Raw genomic sequence first — 20,237 nt, 5'->3', positions numbered from 1 at the left:
GAATATTAATACATTTGTATAAAAGTACAGAAGTATGAAGTATGAAACAAATTTAGCCTTAAAAATGAATGTAGACTAAATAAGTTTAGTCTTTATAATATATACTATTTTATAAGGTACTATTATTTCTAAAAAAAAGTTCTGACTTTTCTTAAATGATAATTATATCATTTACCTCAAATGACAGTATAGCTTAGATTTGTAATTTCAGTTCTATTTATAAAACAGTTTTGGAAAACACAGCTCAAATACAAACTGGTGAGACTTTGGTGTTCTCTAATTGTTAACGATAACTCGATTATTCAGGAATTAATTAAAATACTGAGTTTATTACCTAGTTCCTTGCTTCTTTTTTCTTGCCTGCTTTTTTGATACTCATTATTTATTTATAACCTTAATCAGAGGAACTCAGGCACAAAGAAGATAGAACTTCTCATGTTTATTTCTTATTAAACGGTGTGTTAAGAAATTGCTCGGAAGAGGACATTTAACTTCCTGCCCAAAATAAGGATTCTGAATAAAGATTTTAACTATGTTTAATCTCATTCCAGCTCTCACAAGGAGTCAAAAAGCACGATGCTGTTTTTCCTTTTATTTTTTTTTTTAATGTTTTTTTATTGAGGGGGCAGAGAGAGAGAGAGAGAGAGAGAGAGAGAGAGAGAGAGAATCCCAATCAGGCTCCATGCTCAGCACAGAGCCTGACACAGGGCCTGGTCTCACAACTGAGATCATGACCTGAGCTAAAATCAAGAGTCAGGCGCTTAACTGACTGAGCCACCCAGGCGCCTCAATCCTGTTTTTAAAAGACATGTTGTTAGCGTGACAGAAAGGAATAATAATACTTTCCTTGATACAATCTTTGGAAAGAAGTGAAATCTTACTGAACTTTGGAAAAGCAAGTCTCAACATGTGTGCAGGATCCTAAAACAAACATGAAATACAGTTTACAAGGAAGACGGGAGTACAGAAAAACTTGGGGGTAAACGTTTATTAAGTGAGGTATAACTGACATATAACACTATATTAATTTCAGGTATGTAAAATAATGATTTGATATTTGTATATATTGTGAAATGATCGCCATAATTCTAGTTAACATCTATCATCATACATAGTATTTTTCTTGTGATGAGAACTTTTAAGATCTACTCTCTCAGCAATCTTCAAATATGCAATACAGTATTAACTGTAGTGATTATGCTGTACATTACATTCCCATGACTTATTTGATAACTGCAAGTTTGTACCCTTTGAGCCTCTTCACCCATTTCGACTGTCCCCTATCCACTACCTCTGGCAACCACCAATCTGTTCTCTTTAACTACGGCTTGGATGTTTGGGGGGGCGGGGAGGTCTTAGATTGCATACATAAGTGACATAATTCAATATTTGTCTTTCTCTCACTTATTTCATTTTGCATGAAATTTCATTTTGTATTTCATTTTGCCCTTGGGAGAGTAAACGCTCTTTTTTTAAATTTGTTTTTAATGTCTATTTATTTTTGAGAGAGACAGAGAGACAGAGAGACAGAGAGACAGAGTGAGGGGGGGAAGGGGCAGAGAGAGAGGGAGACACAGAATCCAAAGCAGGCTCCAGGCTCTGAGCTGTCAGCACAGAGTCCGACACAGGGCTCAAACTCATGGACTACAAGATCATGACCTGAGCTGAAGTCTGATGCTTAACTGACTGAGCCACCCAGGCGCCCCAGGACAGTAAGCACTCTTAATGTTTCCTTAGCAGTTATCTCTGTTTGATATTTTATGCACTATTATTTTCTATCCCAATTAGAACTAGTGACTCAATAGAACACAACTGAAATGTTTAAGTGAATTCTTTAGATTTTCAATTACTGAATGGAGAATTAAGCACAACAAAGAGGTTTTACACCATTTATAAACTATTTCACACTATACTTATACTATTATATTTATACTATTTTATATTATCATACACTATTTACACTATACACTATTTACATTTTTCATATATATTATATATACAAAACCTTTACACAATAACTCATGCAGTAGGCTTAGACATAAAAAATTAAATGAATTAAAACTCTATTTTCAATATAAAATACCATAAAATCAGTCTGATTTAATCAATGGGGACAATTAAAATACTATTAAAAAAACTTCCCCCAATTTATAACAAATAACTTCTATGACAATTTACATTTCAAAATGTTAGGTTCAACACAACTATTTAGAATCCCTCTAAAGCATCAATGGTATCTGGGCACTAAATGCATTCTATCATTAAAATTTTTTTAAAAATTTACTGTACCTAGATCCCACTGCGCCATCTCCAGAGTCTTGGCTTCCAGCTTCACTTGGTGTGCTCACAGATTTGGAGGATGGAGACATAGGAGGAGGGACTAAATAGTGAAATAGACAGGTATCCGCTGTTACTACACGGAGAGGTTGCTCAGCTTATGACGTTTCAAAAGTAATTTAACATGAAGTAATTAACAAAAAAGAAAAAATGGCAAACCAAAAAACAAAAATACATGAATGAAAATGAACAGTAGAAAGAAGAGGAAAAAGACAAAGTTAACAATGCATGCTGACGATTCATGCAATTTCTCTGGCAAAATGCATTTGGGCTTTATATTAAAAAAAAAAAAAAAAAGCAAGATTATGAAAGGATGCATCTTCATCCCAGCCAACACCAAATGTGGGCACTAATTTTCAAAGGAGAGCATTCCTTCTCCCCCAACTTCTCACTTTTAAGATCACCAGATTATAAATATTATTTATAATTGCTGTCAAAATCAAAACTCTGAAATATTCTTCAGAAGTCATTTGCTTTCTGATTTTCTGATATTTCAAAATGTTATTTTTTGTCTAACAACTTTTTATTTTAGGAATTAATGCCTTAAATGATTTCATTTCCCCCTCCCCCGCCCCAACAAGAAAAGGGGCCAATTTAGAGAAATGACCACAGCTAAAGGAATGGCTCCTTTAAAATGTCCATTAGTTTCCAGCAATTTGGGTGAAAAATGCAAACAGGCCATAAAATAGCATGCCTTCCAGACATGATGCATAACATAAAGTGATGCATGCAACTTAAACAAGGCAAGACTTATGATAACTTCCTTACCCCAGTATTCAGAAAAAACTGAAGTGTACAAACAAAGATACAGACACCCAAAATATTCTTAATCCCTTCTTATAGAAAAATACACATTTTTCATAGTATATAAAACAAACAGCAAATGCTTTCCCCTAAATCATCACTCTTAACATTATATACCAACAATTAAACGTGCACATTTCATGCTATTACGTTTGTAAAACATTTTGATTACCATTGCAGGAAGTATAGGAGGATCATCACTGCCATCTTCTGGTTAAATTTTACCATAAATGTCCCCCATCCCAAGTATCTTTTTAAAATAATTTTTTAGTATACAATATTAAGTGACTAACACATTTTATGTTGAGCTGCAAGCTGCTGTTTTAATAGTGTATTGAGAAGAAGGTGAGTTCCTAGTTATAAAGGAACTAATCTAAAGAAGCATATATTTAATTAAAAATCTGTTTTGGGGATAGTTGCATTCACTGAATCCTTGAAATTATGTTTAATTGTTTATACATGATACAATAAAAAAGGGGGTTTGCTAATCTAACAAAATGTACAAGTATAGTATGATGAATTACATCGTTTTTGTAACGTAAGCTCTACACCCAATGTGGGGCTTGAACTCATGACCCCAAGACCAAGAGCTGCATGCTCTACCAACTGAGCTAGCCGGCTGCCCCTACGATGAATTACATCTTAAACACAGGTACAAAACTAACCATCCCTATGTTTTCAATGGTAAATTCTATTGGTAACCAATAGTAAGATTAGAAGGGGAAAAATCATAGCTAGAAGGTTTCCCAAGACATAGTGGTTAATTCTCGCTTAAAATCAAATGTTTCTAACTTTGTGATTAAATCTCTCAGAAACAATGAAAAACCAGGTCACCTTCATATAGTTTACAGGTGGATGGCACTGTGCTAGGTGCTGCATGTACAACTCAAAGTAGCTAAACATGATCTGTATCTGAAATAAAGGAATATTAATGTCCCCTAACTTCACTTAGATAACATTTCCTCATCTTTTTGTATATCTCTCAATGTGAGGCTTCCCCTAGTCTAAATCCCAACAGGAATAAATACAGGAATAAATAGTATCTAACAGGGGCTTGCCAACTATGCTGTAAAGCACAAATATGTTTATTATAGTGAGACACCATGATTTTTTCATATTAAAGATTTTTAAAGAAGAAATTTTGTATTCTTTAAGTTACATACTTAACTTCATGCTTAGGAAAATAATTTGTCTAGGTATACATATTGCAAAGATTGGAGGAAAACAGTAATATTTCTATCAATCTATTTGTGGTGAACTATAAAATTCTTTTGCAGTTTAATATGGTTACCATTAAGGGTAATATGGTTACCATTAAGGGTAATATGGTTACCCTTTCTGATGACTGTTAAGTATCAGTGACTCCACTCAATAAATTCAACAGTATCATACTGGTTAAGACTACACTACAAAAAAATGTTACCTGAAGTTCTTTATGGAAACAAGTTAAAAAGTAATTATACACAAAATAAATACACTAACCTAGCCATTTAAAGTGTCAGAAGTAAAAGTTTCCCAAATAAAAAATAAATTACAGGGGTGATGCTACCAAATTACCATAGTTTATTAGACAGAAACAAAATTAATTGCCACGACATCAAATTTGTAATTCAATAAAAATCTCCATCCTAGAACTATATTATTTCTCACAAAAGGTATTTTTCAAGCAACCTATGGAGAGGACTCATTAAAGACTCAAAATTATTATCTGGCTCACCAACTTCATCTTGCAATAATAAATAATGTATACTACAGAAGGGACAAGCCTAGAAAAAGAAAATTACCATAATTGAAAAAGGAGTAATATTAATAGAAAAAGGGGAATGATAATGTTAATTGGTCACTACCATATTTCAACCTAATTAGTCTAAAAAATCAAAGACTACAGCAATTGCACAACAAGGCAACGCCTCCATACTCCCAGATTCAACAACCTCCCAAGAACAAACAGCATGTATTCAAGGAGGTTAAAAAAACAAAAAAACAAAAAACACCTCTGAAGTCAGTCCCTCAAATCTCAAGACTCAACTCTAGAATTCATTTGCAAAGATGGTTTAACAGTCCAATCAGCTTTGAAAATAACAAAAGCCATTACTAATTAGCTTTTGCCAAGTATCAGAGATATAATGTTTAGTAAGGACAGTGACTGAATCACATTACTAGATTTAACATTACCATATGTCAATGTTTAACAAGTTCAAGCTTCTTAGAAGTCTAGAGCGAAGATCCTATTTCCTTTTTTGAAAACCAGGGGAGATACATGGAGTAAACTGGTAAACAAATCTGCACCATGGCCTTCACTGATCACTTAAGTAGTATTGAAAGACTGTGACTTTTTAATTCTCTAGAACAAAAACCCAATCAAGAAGGCCTTTCCTGCCAGTTTAGATCTTGGCCTTCCAAGGATGTAAAATTAACACTGCTGCCTTTTGGCACACAAAGAAACAACTAGACTATTTTTAAATGAGAAGGGAACTAGGAATGCACCTAGATTTACAATTAGACTTAAGTTTGAGTTGACAACTCAGAACCACACAAGTCTCAAGAGATGAAGGATGATGCATAGCCCAATTATTTCTCATGTAGAAGAAAGCCTCTGGCAAGAAGGGGCCTTTGCCAGGAAGTAGAACCTAGAAAAAGTGAACAACCAAGGAAAGCGAGTGTATGGAGTAAGAGCTAGTATAGACAGTAAAATGGAAGAAGTGAGCTTCTGAGATAACCCAAAGTTGTAAGACCTTGTCTAGGTAATCAATGATACTTAACATTCAAACACAGCACACACTGCAATAATGCCCCCTTGTGGATACTCTTAGCCTGGAAAAATAACATTTAAATAACTTTTTCATAACTTCCTCTTTTTGTCCTGAAAGGTGTTGCTTTAAACATGAATTCTCTTAAATATTAATTTCTCCCTTTCTATGGGGTGTCTATGGCTCAGCATCCCACTCCTGATTTCAGCTCAGGGCATCATCTCATGGTTCGTGAGATCAAGCCTGAGGTCGGGCTTCCCACTGTAAGCATGGGATTCTCTCTCTCCTCTCTCTCTGCCCCTCCCATATCTCTAAAAATAAACAAATATCTAAAAATGTTTTCTCTCTTTCTATGGCCCCTTCTCCTGATAATGAAGTTTAAATATCTGCCACTAATTTCCCCTAAATGTTTCATTTCCTTTATTCTTTTCAATGTAGTTCAGAGCATCAGATAGGTTTTTTAAAAGAAATTAATATATAAAAATAAAATTCTGTAGCATTAATATACTTTAAGGAACCATTTGTTAAAATCAGTCTAACCTTGAAGAAATGACTTGGTACATGGGAAGCATTCATTCTATCTAAAAATCAGATTTACCAGTTTTAAGATAAATAAATATTATTGATATAACCTACAACATGACCTACAGTTAATACTATTATATGGTACATAGGAAAGTTGTTAAAAGAGTAGATTCTAAGAGTTCTCACCATAAGAAGAAATTTTTTTTTTCTTTTCTTCTTAGTATATCTGTATGAGATGATGGATGTTAACTAAACCTATTATGGTAATCATTTTACAATATATATAAATCATACCACTACAAATAAGTAAACATATAGTGACATATGTCAATTACTTCTCAATAAAACTGGCAAAAAATGAGATTTAAGGTATTGAAAAGTTACAAAGTATGAGGGAAATAAATGAAGTAGTACTTATTTTTGACTAGCAAAGTCCTTTTGTTTCTTCCTAATAAAAGAAAATACAGATAATAAACTATCATACTAATCAATGTACTGTGTCCTACTGATACAGACTCAGGCTACAGACTAATTGACAGTATCTGTTTTCATCTCTCTATAAGATGGTCAAAACAGTAATTACACATACAAAAGAGATTCACTTCACTTTTTTTCAATCATCGTTTAAGAGCTCCACACTGGATACAACATGTTTGAAAGTTGTATCTAAAATTAACTTTCTTTGGGGCGCCTGGGTGGCTCAGTTGGTTAAGTGTCCGACTTCGGCTCGGGTCATGATCTCGCAGTCCGTGGGTTCAAGCCCCGCGTCGGGCTCTGTGCTGACAGCTCGGAGCCCGGAGCCTGTTTCAGATTCTGTGTCTCCCTCTCTCTCTGACCCTCCCCCATTCAAGCTCTGTCTCTCTCTGTCTCAAAAATAAATAAACGTTAAAAAAATTTAAAAAAATAAAAAAATAAAATAAAATTAACTTTCTTTGACTGGCCACTTAAATTTAGTTAAAAACAAAACAAAACACACACAAAAAACAAGCCATGCTTCTTTTATGAAATATTAAAATTTCAATTTCCACTATGCTTTTTTCTGAAATTTAAACAATTACATTTTGTTATTACTTTTAAAGCAGATGGCTTTTATTTGGCCTTACGAGGTAGAGAAAGACATATGACCTAGTAATAATTGAACAAACATTTAAATGTCTAGCCTGTGCTGGACACCAGGGATAAAAATGTTACTGTCCCTGCTCTTGAGGATTCCTGACAAAAAGTAGTCAACTCACCAAGTAAGAATCTACCAACAAAGAGAAGCTAAAAGAGATTTTATTAGCTATATATATATTTTTAAATAATTTCTTTAAAGCTTATTTTTGAGAGAGAGACAGAGTGTGAGCAGGAGAGGGGCAGAAAGAGAGGGAGACACTGAATCAGAAACAGGCTTCAGGCTCTGAGCTATCAGCACAGAGCCTGATGCAGGGTTCGAACTCACGAGCCATGAGATCATGACCTGAGCTGAAAGTCAGGCACTTAACCGAATGAGCCACTGAGGTGTCCCTAGCTGTAACTTTTTAAAAAATCAAATCTTTTCAAAAAAATAAATAAAATTATAAAACAAATTCCTTTCAGAATTTTAAAAAAAAAAGAAAAAAGTCTGTTTTAGGAAAATCAGAGAGTGGTGTTTTTAATAAATCCTCTTGAATATTCTAGCAGTATTTTGTACTTCTACAATTCAAAAATGTTTACTAAGTACATTCTGTAGTGAAAAGGAAAACAAGTATCCATCCTGGGTCATGATATAAAATATATTTTTTATTATGGGTTACTGTCAAGAAAGTTCTACGGACACTGACTTCATCTGTATCCTGTATTCTTCAAGTCTAATTTTAAATAAATACTAGAAAGATCTTTAGGCATCTGTCAGAGAACAGAAGAAGATGGAAAACCACACAACCCATTTAAGGTGGCTATTATAACTATTATAATAGAGCCAGACAAGATATAATACAAGGAAGAAAATTACAGGCATGATTCTCTTATGAGCATAAAGAACTCCTAAATAAAATATTAGCAAATGAATTCAGCAATGTATAAGAAAAAAAATTATCTCATAACTAAGTGGGATTTGTTCCAGAATGTAAACATACATTTACATTAGAAAAACTATCATTATAAATCATTGTATTAATACAGTAAAAGGAAAAAAAACATATCATTTCAAAATATAAAGAGAACGATGAATTTGTTGCAGTTTTGGCAGTTTTAAAAAATATCCAAATTCTTTGTGAATTCCAGTTGACAGAATGTGGTGGAATTGATGCTCTATGATTTCCAAGAATAAGTCAAAAAGAATAGCTTTTTCCTGGTTCTATCTTTGGATTGCTCATTCTGGGAGAAACTGACATTCTGCAAGGATACTCAAGCAGTTCTGTGTGGAGAGGAACTCAGGACTCCCACTACCAATAGCCAATATCAACTGCCAGCCATGTAGGTGAGGCACCTTGAAAGCAAATCCTAGTAACAAGCATGACTTCAGATGACTGCAGCTCTGACTGACATCTTGACTTCAATGCCATGAGAGACCAGGAACCAATGCCAGTCAGCTAAGTCACTACCAAATTCCTGATAGGCAGAAACTATGAGAGATAATAAATGTTTATTATTATTTTTAAAAAATCAACCGAGGGGCGTCTGGGTGGCTCAGTCGGTTAAGCGGCCGACTTCGGCTCAGGTCATGATCTCGCGGTCCGTGAGTTCGAGCCCAGCGTTGGGCTCTGTGCTGACAGCTCGGAGCCTGGAGCCTGTTACAGATTCTGTGTCTCCCTCTCTCTGACCCTCCCCTGTTCATGCTCTGTCTCTCCCTGTCTCAAAAATAAATAAAACATTAAAAAAAAATTTAAAAAAAAAAACAGTCAAAAACTTCCAGTTAGGTTTAATTTGACCCATTTGAAATGTTACACCAAGGTGACAAGGATTTTATAGGAAAGTAAAATCAAAGGTTTCTCTTTCATGAACAAATGCAAAATAAATAGGGTACTTAACTAACGGAGTCCAAGATATATCAACTATAATACACATGAGCAAATAATGTTTAATCCAAGAATAAAATCATGTTTAAAAAAAAAAAAAATCAACCGATACAAAAAGGAATAGAAAACCTGAATAGACTATAACTTTAAAAGAAGACTAGAAATGGTGAATAATCTCTGCTCTCAACTACTCCCTGGGAAAAAAAGTTGCAATCCCAGGCAGTTTTACAGTCGAATTCTACCAAGTTTTAAAGGGAAAAGTAACATCTACCTTTCACAAGCTGTTGTACAAAATATCAAAAGGGAAAGCTGTCTAATTTATTTTAAAATCATAACCAGGGGCGCCTGGGTGGCTCAGTCAGTTAAGCATCTGACTGTTGATTTTGGCTCAGGTCATGATCTCGTAGTTTTCAAGTTCCAGCCCTGCATTGGGCTTTGTGCTGACAGTGCAGAGCCTGCTTGGGATTCATTCTCTTTCTCTCTCTCAATCTCTCCTCCTGCCTCCCCTGCTCTCTCTCGAAATAAATTCATTAAAAAAAAAAAAGATAAAATCATAACCATGATAGCCAATGAACTTGAACAGTATAAGAAAATTACACACAAATTTACTTATGAATATATATACAAAGATTCTAAATACAGTACTGGCTAATCTTTTTAAAAAATACATACAAAATCTCTGGCAATCCCCGGAGGTGACTCTTAGTAATTAAAGTGAAAAAAACTAAGCATGTCTTCTGCTTTTCTAACAGGAAATTCATTTAGGGTAACCAAATAAATCTATTATGAGAGAAAGCTCCCCTTTACAGAAGAATTTCAGCCACTAAGTGCACTAGAAAAGATGGAATTATTAAAACAGTTCTGCAACTCCTAATTAAACAACTGATTTAGATAAGGATCACCAAGAAGTATTAAAACTATTTGGTGAAAAGTTGATGGAGAAATGAACATTCACATGGTGCCAAAGTACCGTCTCCAGATATTACTGAATAGTCATAAGGAGAACAACAATAACAACAAAAAACTATGATGGAGAAACTTGCCTGTCATAATTGTAACCCAGTAATCAATCTTGGCATCACTAATAGCTCAACAACCAGGCATATGTACTACTGATATGATGTAATATGAAGTACACAGAATCTCTATGAGATATTCTTTCCAAAGATGTTCCAAACAAGTTTTTTAAACCGAATTTCCAGGGTAGAGGAAATACAAAAGATACAGGAACAAAAACTAAATGTGAGAAAAACCATCATACAAACGCAGGAGGTGGGACATTCTAGAGACCAACTGGCCCACTCTCTTCAACAACTTGATGACATAGGGCAAAAAGTAGTGTGTGAAGAATCTTCTAGATCTAGAAAGACTACAAACATATCACTAAATGCAACATATGGTGCAGCAAGATTTTGGGGGGGAAACTTAAACTAGTTTTTTATAGGGAAGAAAAATTTGTTAAGCTAGAGCTATTTTGAAAAAGAGGAAAAAAGAGGGGTGATTTTCTCTATTAGAAATTAGGATATAATACAAAGCCACAGTAATTAAAACGCCATGAATACATGGGAACTGATTGTACGACAAAGTTGGCATCAGATATCAGTGAGGGAAAAGATGGACTATTTGTTTATTTTTTTTTTTAATTTTTTTTTTCAACGTTTATTTATTTTGGAGACAGAGAGAGACAGAGCATGAACGGGGGAGGGGCAGAGAGAGAGGGAGACACAGAATCGGAAACAGGCTCCAGGCTCTGAGCCATCAGCCCAGAGCCTGACGCGGGGCTCGAACTCACGGACCACGAGATCGTGACCTGGCTGAAGTCGGACGCTTAACCGACTGCGCCACCCAGGCGCCCCAAGATGGACTATTTAATAAATAGTATTGAGAAAATTAGCTAACTATATGGAGAAAAACTAGATTGATACCTACCTCATACTATATTAAAAAATATAACCCAAATATCTAAAGGTGAAAGCTAAAACTATAAAGCCTAACAGAAAAAAAAATGTAGGAGAATATATATTGTGTCCTCAAAGATAGTATTTCTTAAAAAAAAAAAAAAAAAAAAAAAAAAGACCAGGGGTGCCTGGGTGGCCCAGTTGGTTGAGCGACTGACTTTGGCTCAGGTCATGATCTCACCATTTGTGAGTTCGAGCCCCACGTCGGGCTCCGTGCTGACAGCTCGGAGCCTGGAGCCTGCTTCGGATTCTGTGTCTCCCTCTCTCTCTGCCCCACACCCACTCATGCTTTGTCTCTCTCTGTCTCAGAAATAAACATTAAAAAAAAACTTTTTAAAAAGGTACAAAAAAAGGGTTATAATTGGCAGATCTATTATCAAAATGAAGGATTTGGTTCAATGAAAGATACTATCAACAGAGTTAACAGGTAATAGACTGGGAGAGGTATTTTTGTTAAAAAAATAAAATAAAGAAGTCCTCCCCTAAAATATACAAGGACCTCCTACAACTCCAATGGTAAATGGGCAAAAGATATGAATATGCAATTCACAGAAGAGAAAATAACAGATATTTGAGAGATGGTCAACCTCACTATAAAGAGATAAATTTATATTAAAACATTTTGGTAAGGGCGTCTAGGTGGCTCAGTGGGTTAAGCATCCGACTTTGGCTCAGATCATGATCTCATGGTTCGTGAGTTCAAGCCCCACATTGGGCTCTTGGTTGTCAGCACAGAGCCCGCTTCAGATCCTCTGTCCCCTTCTCTCTCTCTGACTCTCCCCCATTCATTCTCTCTCTCCCCCTCTAAGTAAATAAATAAACTTAAAAAAATTTTTTGGTATACCATTTTATACCCATCAAGGTGGCAAAAACTGGAAAGTTGGAGAAGGTCAAGTGATGATGTGGATACGGTAATATTGTTACTTTCTTATTCAGTGGTACTGGGAGGGTCATTTTTAAAAGTGCTTTGTAGAATCTAATAAATGTAAGTAAGCCCATACAAATAACATAGCAAATCAACTCTTGGGCTTACATCCCAGAGAAACTCTTCCACAGTTCTCAAAGAGAAAGTATATATTCTTTGCAGTGTTGCTTGTGAGAGCGAAGCAAAGAGAGAGAAGCAAGCCAAGTGCCTATTGCTGGGAAACAGGTAAAATATGGTACAGAATAGAATATTAGGTGTCAGTCAAAAATAAATACCTAGATCTGTATTTGGCAACATAGGTAGCTCTCAAATGCTGCTTGACAAAAAGGTATAAACAGAATGACACACACAGCACAATGCCGTTTATGTGTGTAAAATATACATAAATATGAAACCTTGAAATACGTACGCACATGTAGGACAGATCAAGAGGATATATGTTAAAAATGCAAGAATGGGAACTTAATGCAAGACTAGGAAGGAGAATGGAATTGGAGATGGGGAATGAGGGAGAAATGCACACCCACATACCCACACCCACACACTGAAAGACCATTCTTTCAAGGCACAAGGGTGGTTCAGTCGGTTAAGCGTCGGACTTCGATTCAGGTCATATCTCGGCTTATGGGTTCGAGTCCCAAGGCGGGCTCTGTACTAACAGTTCAGAGCTTGGAGCCTGCTTCAGATTCTATGTCTGTCTGTCTCTCTCTCCCCCCCCCCCCCCCCCCCGCCGCCGACTCACGCTCTGTGTCTCTCTCTCTCTCTCAAAAATAATAAACATTAAAAAATTTTTTAAATTTTAAAAAAGACTGTCCTTTCAAGAGTTGATAACGAATATGAACTGAGAATTATGAGCAAGTGAATTTCCATGAAAATGAAATCCTAAAAACAGTAAAGGGAAAAAATTCCTATAGGAGAAAAATGAAGCCAAAGACTCAGAAAAACTGATTATAGTCTATGCAACTAACAAGCAACTTGGTTTAGTTACTAGAGTATTTTTTTTAACAATAGTGTTACGATTCATTTACTTTTAAAACTGCCATTATGCAACATTAGCTTATTAAATAAAGACAATTCAAAATAAATAAATAAATAAATAAATAAATAAATAAATAAATACAATTCAAGTTAATATATTTCAATCTTCAAATTCTACCATAAAGAAAGGCAAATGAGTTGAAAGAAATAACAATGAAGCAGACTAAGAGAGTAACTAGTTTTTCATCTTGAAACCTTCTAGAAATATCAGCTCTAGAAATAGTTATATTGTAGTTTCACAAGAGGCAAACAGCAGTTACTATTTCTAAAATATATGTACCCTGAACTAGATGGAATTAACCCACAAACGAACCAGAAATGATAAAGGCCATATCAAACTAAAATACTACGTAACAGCACCCAGCTCATTTAAATATTTAATGCTTTCTGATATGTAACTAGATTGTCCTCAGTACCTCTACTACTTCAGCTTTTTGGTTTAGTACTGTTATCAAAATGAATAGCACAAAAGCAGAACAAGTCAAATCACTGCCAAAATAAGCTACCAATATTACTTCTCTTATTGGCAATGACAGCAGAGGTGTATCCTTTCCTTCCTCTACCTCTGAATACTAATAAGCTTTTAGAACTTTGACTCATTATACCTCTCTTTAACCTACAGAAAGAAATATAGAGTTAAGACCAGGAATCACAGTTATCTTTGAGTTAAATACAGTATACCACAGAAAACTTATTCAACAAATGTTGAAATAAATTACTGATTGAACAATAAAAGGCAATTGGTTGTTCACTGTATGCTAATAAGTATACCTAATCTTGCAGCTCTTTTAAACAAACAAAATAACCATGTATTGGCACATGTGAAAAAAGATAATTCTGAATAAATTGTAAGATTAGTCATTTTTAAGAGACACAAATAAGAAAAATATGCAAAACATATTAAAGTCAATTCATTCATCTCAGATATGTCTAAGCTAAATAAAATCTATTTCTATCTCTTATAAATGGATATATTCTTATCCTTACCAATGGGGGATTCTGGAGTTAGCCCCATGCTTTGAAGCAATGCTTCAGCTTCTCTTCGTTTTTTTTCAAGATCTGATTCTTCTTGCACAGGAGCAACTGTTTCCTTCTTCTGATCAGTCTAAATTTTTAAAGTTAAAAACTTAAGTTTACATAGGACATGAAATATTTGTTTGCCAAAAAATGTATTTTAAATAATGTACTAATACTGTATACTCTGGGAGAGTGGACTTAATTTTGAATACACGTTATAGTCATTAAATGAAAACCATTCTCAATAGAGTTCTAGTAAGTAATCTCCAAATGGTATGTAATGAAGGAGTTCCCACAAAAGTTTTTACCTAGTAAATTTAAAAAGTACAGTTATTTCTATTTATCCACAGTATGAAACTGCTATTCATGGTTAGGAATTGTGGAAACCTTCCCTAGAAACACAAAAGCGTAGATATAAATATCACAACAGTATTGAAAAAAGAAAAAAAGATTATTTAAGAGGTAACACATTTTAAGTAAATGGACAACGTATTCTGTTGAAAATCAAGTATGAGTATCTCAAACTTTTGTACAATGTACTTTTCATTGTATTTATGCAATTTTATGTAGAGGATGTTTGTCAAAAATTCATCTGGAGGAAAGATTTTATTTTAGTTTTTGAAACTATAGGTAGTATTTTTATAATAATAAAAACACGGATGGATTTGGTAAAGCTAAAATTCACTTTTGCATAGCAAAATTATTGCCAGATTTTAGCCTTTTATAGTTTTAGCAAAATCCTTCAGTTAAACTAGATAAGCCTCAATAATCTGAAATCATCCAAAACATTTCAAGTGAAATTTAAGTTTTTTGAAGGAAAAGTGTTATATATTCACCTCAGATGCCTATTTTGGCTAACCACTATTACTCATACAATTATCTGCAGTGAATTTTGTCAATCATAACATTCTATGATACCATTTTAACTTAAAGAAGTCATCCATGAACTTCATCAAAATAGTCAAAGAGGTTATATTACCAAGTTGATAATTTACCTGTACATAGCAATATATTAGTAGACTCACTATTTAATGCTATTAACTTATCCCTCATAATGTTTTATAAATTTTAAATTAGCTATAAATCATGTAGTAGATATCCCTAAGAGGCAATTTATGCCACTTAAGGCCATTTCTGGAAAACAAAAATCAAATATGCTTTCAGCACTGAAGGGTTTAAGGCTATAGATACTACTTTGGAATGGCTCTACCATTCTATCAGTTAACTTTTAATCAAACAGCTAACTTAAATCTCCAACTTTCCAAGGTTCAGAATAAATTAGAAAATTCTTCAATTACAGGCCTTTATAGCATCATAGCAATGCTGCACATAAATCATACTTTTAATTTTTCTGATTTTCTTTTCCCTTAAGAGATTTCTAGAAGTCTTGGCTATTAGCTATCAAATAGAAAACCTTGGAACTAATGTCACACTTAGGACAAATTATTGTACACTGACCATTTAAAACATATCTGTGGTAAAATTATACAAATCTGTCCAAATAGTTTCCACTGGGAAAAAATGTACATTTCAACACAGGAGCGAGTAAAATATCTCCAGCTCAGGATTAACGTGTAATTGCCATACATGATGAAATGGTGATGTGAAAAATCAGAAGACACAGCTACCTGGTCTATCTTTAAGGCAGTATCAAACTCACTGCTTGCCAAAAATATTTCAGTATTTCATGATGAAGGAAAAAAGAACAAATTCCCTATCAGTTAAATAATCTATTATGTATTTCTCTTTGCCGTTATTTAGTCTTGCAAATTATTAGCAGAACAGACTGGCAAAACATTCGGAAAAGTAAGTTCAAAATCCAGACTAAGTTATGATATATATGCCATATTTTTAAAGAGCTATTACAAGGCAGATGTCCCTTACTTTATATAATAAGCATATTCTTAGAAATATGTAAATTGAACTTTTATGCATCAATCCATATGAAATATTTTTATTCGGTAAAAAAAAATCATTTTAACTTATCAACTTTGTCATTTTCACATTTTTAAAATCTGATTTCCTTAAAATTCACATACAGTGCTCTATTTGCAGTCACAACTGCTAGATTTTTATTCTGCAGGTATTACATAAAAGTGTATTTGATATTAAATCCAATTATTTTACACTGTTTATTAAAAAAAAGAAAACATACTTCCTTTTTTTTCCTTTCTTCTTCTTTTCTCTTCTTTTCCTCTCTGATTTGGGCCAACCGCTGCTTCTTACGTTCCAATTCTGCCTTTAATTCACTTTTGTCCGACATGCTTGTGAGCTTAAAAAACATATAATCATTTATAATCATCATTACGTTGGAAAAAATATATAATCATTTACAATCATCATTACGTTGGTAAAAGCAGGGCTCTTTTAAAAAATCAGTCTTCAAAAAGAGAATTATCTCAAGAGGCCATGTAGTGCACTGCGATCAAAAGACAACATATAAACTCTACTTTTCAAATATGGAAGCATATATATATCACTAAGACTTGGGAAACATTATGAAGAAATGTATGTAAGTAAATATTTGGAGTTGGGCAAAGTGGCTAGCACACAGTAAGCTCTTTAACGTTCAAATGTCCAAATTTAACACAATGTCTCTGACTCTTAAAACAGAAGGCATGGATTGGCATTTAGGAGCTCTTCGACTATAGGACATAGATCAAATCTACCACCAGAGTTTTGTTTTCATCCCTAGAAATTTGATGAAAACAATATGCAGACAAAAATTCCTGTAAATTCTAAAACTGACGTATAATACTAACATTCAGGACAAGCAAAACACAAAAACTGCCATCATTAACTATCACATATATTTAAAGTACGAATATTTTTAGACAGAGCCCAACAACAAAGTCTGACTGGCTTCACTACCTACAGCTGACCGGCTCTTCCTCCGAGGCCGGGCGCTCCACGGGTGACAAGTTCACTTTCTCAAAACTACAAGGAAGACAAAGTCTCGGTAATTTTGTGCTACAACCTCCATGTTCGGGTACTTTCCAACACGCGCGGGGAGGGAAGACGCTGTCATCGCCGGGTAGTAATTTATTTATAAAATGGAGCAAGGCGAAGAGTTGCTTTTCCCCTGAGGTCACCACCAAGAGGGCGCAGTCCAGGACTGGGGGTCTGGGAAAGGGGGGCGCTGGGGACCGAGCAAGACTCGAGGCTCCGCCGGCCACCTCCGGTGGGTCAAGGAGGAAAGAAAGTGGTCTGGTCTCCACCCGCCTTCCCAACTCACCGCACCTGGCTCTCCCAGCCTCTCCTTCAGGAGTCGGGCCGGGCAGCGCAGTCAGCAGGAACTGCCAAACCGCCCTTTGAGCCCCGACGTGAGACACAGCAGACAGAAAGGCCTTGAAGGAAGCACAGTCAACCCACCTGTAAGCTGGCGGGAAAGAAAAGAGTCCGCCCGCCTGCAACGACCCGGTAACGTCCCTCTCCTCCACCCCCGACTCCAAGAATCGCCGCCACTAGCTCCGCGACTTGCTGAGGCACACACAAAGAGAGATGGGCGGCGGCCACTACGGCGAGAGCTTAGGGACAAATGGCTTCACCAGAACGAGGTCGCTTCCAGAAAGAAGGGGTGGGGCCCCGTTGCGTGGAATTGCAGCCCCTCCGTGACTTACCTGTGTAAAGTAGAAACCTAGAGGTAAGACAAAGACCTCAGTCAGCCCAGGGACCCGAAGTGTTTCCACTTTGCTAAAATCTGGAAGAATACGCCTGATATCCTCGGACTGGATAAGCAACCACCGCCCTTGCCTTACAGATTGACACGACCAGAGAGGGAGAACTACAAGCCCCAGCTGTAAGGGAAACCTGCGTGCGCCGAGCAAGGCATTCTGGGAGTTATGGTCAATGATAGTCGCAAAGTATGCTGGGACGTGTAGTGTTTTCCGAGGCTTACGGTTTCCCAAGTCGAGGCCTTCTAGCTTCAGTATCCCAAAGAGAAGCTGCCAGCACTGGCCTTAAACCAGTATTCTGGTCCATTGGTCAGCGCTCACAGTGTTGTATAAGTTATATATTAAGATCTTTGACTCAACACTGGCCGGATTTTAAGAAGGGCTATTTTCCGGCTGTGAATCTATGTATTACACTGCACATGAACAACATTTTTTAGGCTATATACACCAGTTTTAGGGAGAAAACGCCTTATTGAGGTTTCATGTGGCATCTTAGGCAATATCTAAAATATAAAACTAAAGTTTTACATTCTGTCAGAAATGTGACAATTTGTCTTTAAAAAATTTGTAAGTCTTTATTCAGTTTTTACTCAGCATCCTTGGACAGTTGTAAACTTGCTTAGCTGGAGTGTTACAGTTATGAAAATTAGCAATAAGAACTTCTAATTCCTGTATTTTCTCCTAAATTTCATCATGTACACATGGAATATTTATTTGAGCCCAGAAATAAAATGATTACTGTTGGAATAAATAGCTAGCTAAATAAATAAATAAATAAATAAATAAATAAATATTTATCAGCATTGCAAATAATTCTTCAGTTCTTTGTTGTAGTGTGGTAGGTAGCATTTTTATTTTCTCTTAAAGAATTTTTGAAAACATAACACTATTGAAATCAATCATGTTATCTATTAAAACCGGACAAGAATGGTTTCCACAGTTTTTGATTTTTTAATATACAAAAAAGGGAAAGTTATTGGAATATGAATTTTCCGGAAATGTATGGGTCTATACACATTAAAAATTTTTTATGTTTAAATAATTTAAAAGACTATCTAGAAACAAAGCTAACACCAAAGAAATGTCTTTCTTCAATTCTAGAGGGACATTGCTCAAATCTAGGATTCATTTTTAGGATTCAAATTCTAAGTCCTTGGGACTGTGCCTAGTCTTTTCCTTATCTTACTTTGCCTATATGCAAAGTAAATATCTCAGAAATAAATTTGAGAAAGAAAATTCTTTGAATTTCAAGATATCTCCCCATAACTTAAAATTTCAAACTGTATCTTTTCATTTTCTTCCTTCTTTCCTAGTATTTAGTTTTTGTTTAATTTGGAAATTTGCTATTGATTGCCTACCATGTGCCTGGAATGGCGCTGGGTGCTGTATGTAATAGCTAAAATGCATATCTCCGTCAGGACACCAGGTCAACTAAATATTATGATGGGATTCTGTAGGGAAGTGATGGAAACACTCTGGGAAAGAAAATTTTCAGGAGAAAATGATTCCAGAGTTAAATCTTTGATTCTGGAAGGTTGAATAGAAGTTAACCAAGCAAAGAAGATGCAGAAAGTTGCCTTAGGAAGAGGAAGGAATGTGGCCAACGTACAGAGGTATGAGAGCATGGACTACTGAAGAATCTGGAAATAATTCAGAATAGCTGTAGGCTAGGATAAGAGCTAGGGAATGAAGCTACAAGCAGGGGCACAGTCACATATCCCAGTTTAGATTTAGTCCTGAAGATGATGTGAATCCACTGACAGATTTTAAGTAGGAGGATGGTGTAAGGTTAGCATATTAGACATTTGACCTTTCAAAGTGGTGTGAAGAAAGCCTGATGTGGTGGTATTTTTGGCTCTCAGACTCATTTCTTTCCCTTCTTTGCCCATGTCTGTGCCTCTGGGGAGTGACCCCAGCCTCTTTGAAAACTTCATTATGGTTGAGTTTGACTAATGAGAGGCTTAAGCAAGGTTATCAGAAGGCAGATGGAAGGTGAAATTTGGCATCTCTTCCCCACTTCCCTCCTTTTATGTTATATCTCCAATAGTAGCTTAATTCTTTCATGGCTACAGCTCTTTCCAGGTGGCCCCTCCTCCATGGCTCTTTCACTGGGCTTTGGAAACTTTATTTTCTCCTTTTGTCTCTTTAGCATCTCCTCTGTAGCTAGTTTCCAAGTGCCTCATCAACTCTTATTTGCTCCCTTACCTCTGTCAGTCTTTCTGTAACTTATT

The 20,237-nt window shown here is 35.4% G+C and overlaps 1 protein-coding gene across 12 annotated transcripts in view; it reads right to left on the bottom strand.

Moving 5' to 3' along the window:
- Positions 1-18,162, bottom strand: part of DYNC1I2 (dynein cytoplasmic 1 intermediate chain 2) — a 58,806-nt gene extending 40,644 nt beyond the window's left edge. For 2 of the 12 annotated variants that reach the window (XM_045480184.1, XM_045480189.1), the window contains exons 1-5: positions 17,705-17,849; positions 16,488-16,604; positions 14,303-14,420; positions 3,106-3,123; positions 2,290-2,380 (exon numbers count right to left, since the gene is read on the bottom strand). In XM_045480184.1, coding sequence (XP_045336140.1) covers positions 2,290-2,380; positions 3,106-3,123; positions 14,303-14,420; positions 16,488-16,595 — 335 coding nt within the window. In that variant the 5' untranslated portion in view covers positions 16,596-16,604; positions 17,705-17,849. Of the gene's footprint in view, positions 1-2,289; positions 2,435-3,105; positions 3,124-14,302; positions 14,421-16,487; positions 16,605-17,572; positions 17,878-17,952 lie in introns of those variants that run through there. The other 10 variants (XM_045480187.1, XM_045480193.1, XM_045480192.1 and 7 more) reach the window with 9 other exon arrangements.
- Between the last annotated feature and the right edge of the window lie 2,075 nt (positions 18,163-20,237).

This window comes from Leopardus geoffroyi, chromosome C1, assembly GCF_018350155.1.
Source record: "Leopardus geoffroyi isolate Oge1 chromosome C1, O.geoffroyi_Oge1_pat1.0, whole genome shotgun sequence".
Classification (NCBI taxonomy): Eukaryota; Metazoa; Chordata; class Mammalia; order Carnivora; family Felidae; genus Leopardus; species Leopardus geoffroyi.
This window is presented reverse-complemented; position numbering and strand designations above follow the sequence as displayed.